Genomic DNA, 8,440 nt, shown 5'->3' with positions numbered 1-8,440 from the left:
CCGCGCTCTCTGTCCCTCTCACGTGAGAGCAGTGCACCTTCCCCCCCCCCCCCCCCCCTCTCTCTCCCCCCCCCCCCCTCCTTCTCTCACCTCGCGCACAACACGCATCGCGGACTACTCGCTACCTGAACGGTAGCAGGCCGTAAGCTAAAAGCGTCCTTTGTTTGGCGCGGCATGTTGTTCTCAGACACGAGAAGAGGGAGGAGGAAGAGCAGCCGCGAGTGAGTGAGTGAGCGAGCGAGTGAGTGAGTGAGTGAGTGAGTGAGTGAGTGAGTGAGCGAGCGAGTGAGTCTGTGTGTCAGGCAATCTTATCAGTTGGCCATCACGTGCATAAGGTGTCACGAGGACCCCCCCCCCCCCCCGGCTCCCTACCCCCTCGTGCTCTGCTTGTCAGGTGGGGACCAGCGCCGGTGGCGGGGACCCCCCGCCGAGCGCACCGAACTGTAAATGATGAAAAGTACTCACGGGCGCGGCGGCCCGCATGGCTAGCGCCACGCCGCTGGGGGCCGCGGGGGGCGGTGCCAAGGGGGGCGGGGCGCGAGCAGCAGGCGCGGGAGCCCCTCGGGGACGCTCGAAAAGGCGGAACCCGTTCCTGCGATGATGAATGTGGTTCTGGGCCGCCCAAGGCCCCAAGGGCGCGGGTCTCCCTGGTCGCCACGGTGAATTATCATGGACGTCACGGGAAGGCGTCGCCGGCCCGAAGCACCGCCGGCCGCCCCAGCAAATCCAGCAGCAGCCGCCACTCCTGCGGCAAACAGAGAAGACAATTTCACATCACGTTCAGTATTTTTCTATCAAATAACATACAACATTTTCTCTAATTATTGGTGCATTAGATATTTTTGTTTCAGTAACCTGGAAAGACATGAGTGCTATAAGTTAAAAAGCATTTTTTGCAGGCAGGGGCAGGGGTATTAAGAAATTTTCATCGAAAACTCTGTCATGTTATGGTTTTAAAAGGCCGCGTACAAGGCCGCGAGGATGCTGAAAATGGAACATTTTGCAGTTTTAATGCGTTTAAAATGACCCTAAACTCTAGCCCCTTTTATGGGTTTAGACGGACACCTTTGTTTCTCCAGTAAATTCAACAGAGTAAATTCATCTGACTGTGCGCCTTGGTCGCTCAGGGCCCTTCACTGATACGACTTTGCGGCGTCCCTCCCTGGCCGAGGGGAGGGGGAGCGGGGCGGCGGTGCTGCTGTCCGCGTGTTGGGGATGACCCCGTCCGCGCAAGAGCGCGGCAGAGAATCTGCATTGTGATCTTAACTTTTTCTCTCGGCTTACACGACGCGACACACACAAGAAAAAAGGGAAAGGACTGGCTGCCGTGTGTGCTGCCTTGCAGAGAGGATGGCGATGCAATACTCGGGGCGCCGATGCCGTTCAATTAGGGAAACATTCCCGCCGTGTTTTGCATGCGATTAACAATAAAGTCGAAGGGCGCCGCCGCCACGGCCGCGGCCGAGCCGAGGAGTCGGGCGGGAGCCCAGGCGAGGCGGGCCCGGCGGCCGGGCGGCCCGAAAGAGCGCCTGGGAGGTAGGCCGCACAGAGCACCTCGGACACGCGTGTCTGCACGTTGCCTACCCCGCCGGGGGCTAGTTGGCCCACCCGAAAAGGCCGGGCGGCCGGGCGCGCGAGCTGCTGCTGCGCTCGTCTCTGGTGCGCGTGCGCTGCTGTATTTTTTTCCAGATACTTTTTTTTGGCTTTCGCCCTTGTGCTGCTTGTCACTTTGAAAACGAGAGCAGTCTCTTAACACTTTGGCCTTAAAAAACATATTTTTTTTGCCTGCTGCAGCAGGCCGTGCGGAGGCGCAGCTACCTAGAGCCAAAGACCCTATTCGTCTTGAGTTGGGCCCCCGGGGCCCCACGGCCGTGGCGTGGGCGTGGCCCCGCCTTGCGCAACGCAAACGCACAACTTCGAACCACGCGGAGGTGAAAGTGCGAAATTTGCGATGCAAATTCATTCACCCCGGACCGAGGCAGAAAGAGAGGATGAGCTGACCTTTGGAGCAGAAACACATTCTACCAAGCCATTGGGCCTACGACCGCCAAGAGTCATCTGAGAAAACAAAGCCATAACTCTGACTTTCATTTGCGTTGTGTTGTCCCAACACGCTCTTATCCGTACAAGGAGCCCGCACCGGCGGCGCACGCCTCGCGCTCTCTGTGTTGAAAAGCTAACCGCTCCGTTCCGGGTGCGCGCGTCATACCGCTCCAACTTTAACGCCGTTTGATGGTCATGACGCGACTACCCGCACGACGATGCCGGTCGTCTCAAAATACCCCCCGTTCCCTGCTGGCCGTGACCTTCCGGCCGCCGGCGCCGCGTTTCGATCCTCGGACCGTTTTATCTATTTCTCCGCCAGAGTATAGTGCGCGCGGGCCGCGCCCCGCCGCCGCCCCGCAGCCAGCGATATGCGGCCTGGCTGTAAATCAGCGGCCTGTAACACTGTTGTGCCTCGAGCGCGGTGTCACGTCTGTCTGGCGGGTGACGAGCCGGCGCGCTCGCTCCGAAATGTGATTGCAAATATATAGAGTGTGTCAGAGGCCGACCTACTGTGTGGAGGGAAACGTCAGCCAGTGCACTTCCTCTCAAATTCGTCCAGACTTTTCCGGTCCAGATGAACTCAGTTCCAAAACTACAAGCTACAATTTAAAAAAAAAAAGGTTGCAGCTAGGGAGGGAAGAAAATCAGGAACAGAGAAAACTTTGCAAAACTGTTAGTTTTATCAAATCTTTGTTTTGGACAAAATAAACTCTAACGTTTGGCCTACTGCGGCTCGCTTCGAAAGTGAGCGTTCCACTGCACGCGTCCTTATCAAGAAGACTTTTCCCGTTCACTCCTACTTCGTTTTCAATTATCGCTCGCCGCCGAGCCGCCGCCGAGCCACCGCCGCCGTGATCAGGAAGAAAACCAACCGGCGCTGTGCCGCTGATAGCCGCGCCAAGGTCAGTCATCTGTCCGGTGAGACATAAACAAGGCGCCCTATCAGAATTTATTGGTTTCACGTAATGGCCGCCCCGGCCCGGCTAAGGCTGCGCCCGGCTGCAGTGTGGGCAAAGAGCCTGGCCGCGTGCCCCACTGTCACCCCACACCGCCCCTCCGGCCCACCGCGTCCATCGTGTGCCCGGGGCCAAAGATGTGAACAGCACGCAGAAAAGGATTAGCTATAAGGATAAACAATATCTAAAAAGGGTAACTAATAACTTTGCTATGTCGCCAAAATTTAGCTAGGTCGTTAAAAAACCTTTGTCCAAAAAGTTTACTTGTGTAGCAAACAAGGAGGGGAGAAGGGGGGGGGGCGTTTTCCATCTGGTAGAGAAGTCTTTAGGGGATTGTCCTAACCGATAGCTAGCTAGCTTTAAAAAAAGCTAAGCAGCTACAAATATAGCTACATTTTTAGCTAAGCAGCTACACACAGGTACAGTTTTAGCTATACATAACCAAATTGTTAGTTCTCCATCAGTTAGCTATTGAAATTGCCACACAGCTAATCACTTTTTCCGTGCAAAAACCAATAATTTGTTCCCATTGTTTCTGTTTCCCCCCTTGTTACTGTTGAGCGAAGGTGAGGAAAGAAGAGTAGACCTTCCCTCCCCAGTCGCCGCCCGGTTGCCTACATCCGCGGGAGCGCCTCCGCGGGAGGGCGAGGCTCTGAAACGCGGCGCAATCCCGCTGACATTTACGATATTTTTATCGCCCGGCCTGCCTCCGGACCGGGCCGGCCGCCGGGGGCGCCAGGGAGCAGCGGCAGAGCGGCATCCGTCTTGTTTCTCCTCCGCATCGCCATCGCCCGCCGCTGTCATTCCGGACCACCTGAGAACAGAGCCGCAGCGCGCGGCCCGTCGCGTGTTTGATCAGCCACTCGCGGCAAGATGCCCACGAGAACAGCGGGAGGGTCTATTTTTCATAGCACACAGCAAATATTTTTACCTTGCAATATTATCTTGGAATATGGCCGTTAAAACAATCCCCGTCATGTCCGCGTTGTAATTAAACAACAAACATCCCCAATTAAGGGCTGCATTCATACTTGCTCCGGATATATTCTCGCCCTGCCAACACACACGGGCCTTTGAGGGGTCCTCCTTCCCCGCGAGCTACGCCACCGCCCATCCCTGAAGTTTGAAGACGGCTGTTCCAAACGCTTCTTTCTCCCTCAACCGAGTGACAGAGGTGCCACCATTGTCACCACCATCGGACCTGCATGGCCGCCACCACCACCGGCACTACCAGCAGCAGGGCTCACTGGAACACACTTTTACGACTCAAAGTGTCAGTGTTGCGGCTTTACAATCCCGGGCGGGCGTAAAAAATAATCGGGTTGGTTGTCGTGGGCCCCGCACGGACCAGAGACCACCGTCGCCGCTGCTGCAGGGCCGGGCGGGCGGGCGAGCGCTATCGACGGAAGTGGGCGCCCCCGGTCGTATGCGGGCGACCCGGGCGGGCGGCCGGGGGAGGGGGTCACGGCGAGCCCGCGGGCGCGAGCCCCACCCCAAGCGCAGCGCCCGCCCCGGCAGCGCCCGCCCCGGCAGCGAGACCGGGCCGACACCCCAGAGGGAAGTAAAAGGGGCGGGGGGCGGAAAGCACGCTCTCAGAATTCAATTGAAAATGCCACACGGAAAGTTGCAGCGGCGGAGACCGCTCTATCTGCGCGGGGCGGGGCGGGGCGGCGCGCAACAGGCCCCCGCCGCCACCGACAGGATCTAAGGGCATAAAGCTACTTTATTATCAAGGCGGTGTGTCCAAGCGCGGCCCCGGCGGGTCAGCTGGACTGTGGCCAGAGCCGAGAAAAAAGAGACGCCGATGTACGAATGGCAACTCTCACCGGCCGGGGCACTGCTGCAGCGGCGCACTCGCGCCAAAAAGGGAGCGCTGCTGCAGCAGCTCGCGCGGGGCAGCGCCGGGGCAGGGCCCTATCGCCCGGCGGGGCACGACCGGCCTGAACCGCGGGGGCCATGACCATAATGCGAGCGAAAGGGTCCGAAACGCTCCGGAGAGGCGGGGGCCAAAGGCCGGCGCAGCGGCCAAAAGGGCATGCGGCGGGGCGGGGCGGGGCATCCGTGCGGTCGGCCCGCGGCTCGGCCCGCGGACTCAGAGCCACCGGTCTGGAACGAAATAGCTTGTCCGCGGCAGAGACAACGGTGACACACGGCCGTTTGTTTGGAATGGGGACGACGCTGTCGTCGAAGCGGTGGGGGTGCCGTTCGGTCCTGCTGGTAGGCAGGGATGGTGGTGGTGGTCGTGGTGGCGGTGGCGGCCGTGGTGGCCGTGGTGATGGCGTACCGTAGGTAACACGATTGCTCGTTTGGTGGCCGCGGTTACACCATGCGCGCCGGCGGTGCACCACCGCTCGCCAAGCAGCCCGGCGCAGCCCAGCGTCCTAATCCAACGTCTAAATCATTGTCGGAGGTCAGACCACGGCGGCGGCCAACGGCAGCGCAGCGCCCCCTGCTGCAGGGAGGGCCGGGTGCAATTGGTGACATTCTAGCGCAGCGGCCGCGCACGACACGGCCGCCAGACACACGGGAGGGACTTAAACTCAATTCATTTGCAATCGATGAGAATTTCACGACTCGTTGCGTCAGAGCCGCGCGGCAGAGTACTTGGCGTAGTGGTAGTCAGGCAGATTGCGGAGAGGGGCCAGTCGATAGCGCGGGCAATCCTCTCCGCGAGGAGGTCGCGTCGTGGGTCCGCGCCGCGGCCACACAACGCGGTCCTCATAGTCTCGTGGTGTGGGTGGCCTGGACGGCATGGCTATGCTCAAAACACTCGCAATTGTCGCGCGAGTTGTGTCGGAGCGACACACATGTCGACACGCAGCCACCCCCCTTCCCAACACACTCGGGGGGCGCGTGCCTCGCCTTGTTGTTTTATCGCCACGATGGAGCCGATTTACGTCCTTCCCTCCCCTCCTTGCTGCTCTCCCTGCATGGCATCCAACTGCCAAGACAACTACTTACACCGCACGCCCGGCAGGTATACGCTCGCGCGGCGAGTTCGCGGGCGGGGAAGGGAAGCCCGCAAGGCCACGGCGGACAGCGCCGCGGACAGCGCCGCGGACAGCGCCGCGGGGAGGGAAAATAAAGCCTATTGGGCGGCACGGCAATAAAGCACGGGGACTAAAAATGTTGCCGTGTCTTCGCGGCCGGTCAGATATAGATGGATAGCGACAGATGAGCCGAGGGTGCCAACACGATTCTCGGTGTTTGGCACGCGCGAGCGAGGTGAAAGGAAAGGGAAGGGCATCAGGGATGAGCCGGGGGGAAGGGGAGGGGGGTCGGACAGCGCGGGAAATAAATGTCAAGGTCGTCCCTCGCCACCGCCGCCCCACGACGCGTTCACAGAGCACTTTCCTGCCTCTCTGCAGCTGAAGGTACAGTACTCTCTCAGAGCGTGGCGTGGCGTGGTGGGTCGTAGCAGGACGGGAGAGCATACAGGCGCCCGTTACGCTCCCCCTACTCTGCTCTGATGCACGCTGAAGACTCTCCCAGCCACACCCTCTCCTCCTCTCCCCCATTTCTAACCCGTACCTAGTTTGGGGGCAAAGGGATTCACTGTTCATTTGCAGCCTGCAGCACTCTACTACGCACTGTCAAAATCATCTTGCTAAATTTACATTTGTCATTGATAACTTACGATTGGAATATTGGCAATTTTCTAAAACTCATTCTTGATCGTCGAGGGAAACCGAATCGATTGGTAGTTGTCCCTTAAGAATTTCAACTCTACACCAAAAGATTATGAATGTTCCCATAGAAAAGAACAACATACACTGCAACCTCCAACTATGAAAGTAACGAATTTCGCTTAAAATTGGCCGCTTTTAACGTACTTGATTCCTGTGTGTCACTGTGTGTTCCGTTCGCCGCTCTTGGCCTGGCGACCCACTGAGGGGCAGTGGCAGGCCTTAACGGGCGACAAGGACCTACCCTACCCTCGGAACGAGACCGGGCCGACAGCAAGGACAGCGTGGTGTAGCAAAGCGTACTCCACCACTTCTAGGAGATTAAGCGTAGTTTTGGAAATAATCAAGTTTTGATCACAAGGCACCGTAATATGTACAGAACTTAGACATACCAGTATTTCTGGGACCAATTTTTGGAAAAAATATGTTGGAATGAAAAATGGTGAACACCGGTAAACATCCAGATAAAAAGAAATTACTTACATACCCTAAAATTTTCAAAGGTGTACCAAAAGTACAGAAAGTTTTATGCAAAATGGTTTTGTAAACCAGAAATATCTTTCTTACCAGCATTATTGAATATAATGAATTGATACGAATCCACTTTTTTTCAGATTTTTTTGTTCGGATGAGTTTAGGGGGTAGTTCCTGTGCCTGATCGCACTTCGTCACTCTTAAGGGGGAAGATGAAAGGTTGGTGGGTGGGGGGCGAGGGTAGAGCTGGAGCCACGGGCGGGGCCCCCGCGGGGGTCGGGCCAAGCGAGCAGCGGGGCCAAGGCTCCATAGGACAAAAGGCGCGGGCATAAAACGCTAAGGCGTGATATTATAACAGCCATAACTGAACTGCGCGCGGCGTCTAGCGACATGCGGCGTGGCGCGGCGTGGCGCGGCTCCAGCCATAAATTATTTGATTCCCATAGGGCGCCGCGCCACGGCAGAGTGCCTGTGTCGTGACGTCACCGCGCGGGCTGGACCTGTTGGGCGGCCTGCTGAAAAATAAAAGTAAAAGACACCCCAGCAAGAAGAAATTTTACGAAAAGTAGAAGAATAAATCAATGCGCAGGGGGGCTACCCTGTCCTTACATATAAAGTAGGTGGGGACCGGGCCGGCGGGGCAGGGCGCTTGCCTCGTGCTGCGGCTCCACCTTAGCTCCGAGCACCGCGCGGCGAGCTCAGCCCAAATTGCCGAGGCTTACCCGGTGATTTCTGCTGCATTTCGGTCATGCAGAGCCGCGTGGCGTGGCGCAGCGCGGTGCGTGACCAGCCTCGCGCATTCCAGGTCCGCCCTGCCGCCACGCCCCGCCTCGCCCCGCCCCGCTCTAGCCTTCGGGACCGCTCAAGGGAAAGGGTACGGCACCAGCACCACCACCAGCACGGCACGGCACGGTACGGCCCGTCCCGCCCGTAGCGTGGGTGGCAGCTTATACAGCACAAGCTGTGCCCTCCCCTCCCAAAAAAATAGCGACGCACGTCCTTTCTTTTCCCACCACGCACACGTTTGACTATTATTTCACACATATGCGCGTGGGTACAAATCGGTCTCTTCCGCCAGATTGGCCGCCCTGCCAGCAGCACCCCGCCGTGCCGCGCGCCCTGACCTTGCCGAGTGAACGCTGCACGTCGATAATCTATAAATCGCACGACTTCACTACTCCCTCCCCCCTCCCAAGCTCCCCCGCGAGGTATCTCACTGCAGAGCACGTTGGGGCTGCCTGTTAGCTCCAGCGCGGCGTTTAGGCCCTCCCCCTTCAC

The 8,440-nt window shown here is 58.2% G+C and overlaps 1 protein-coding gene across 1 annotated transcript in view; it reads right to left on the bottom strand.

Annotated features, from left to right (window-relative positions):
• Nucleotides 1-468: 468 nt before the first annotated feature.
• The window catches only part of LOC127748822 (uncharacterized), a 131,953-nt gene continuing 123,981 nt past the window's right edge, over nt 469-8,440 (bottom strand). The window contains exon 6 of the mRNA XM_052263834.1: nt 469-745. Coding sequence (XP_052119794.1) covers nt 486-745 — 260 coding nt within the window. The 3' untranslated portion in view covers nt 469-485. The remainder of the gene's footprint in view (nt 746-8,440) is intronic.

Source organism: Frankliniella occidentalis, unplaced genomic scaffold, assembly GCF_000697945.3.
Source record: "Frankliniella occidentalis isolate FOCC.00 unplaced genomic scaffold, Focc_3.1 Scaffold14, whole genome shotgun sequence".
Taxonomy (NCBI): Eukaryota; Metazoa; Arthropoda; class Insecta; order Thysanoptera; family Thripidae; genus Frankliniella; species Frankliniella occidentalis.
Note: the sequence above shows the minus strand (reverse complement) of the source record. Positions and strands in the feature narration are given on the sequence as shown.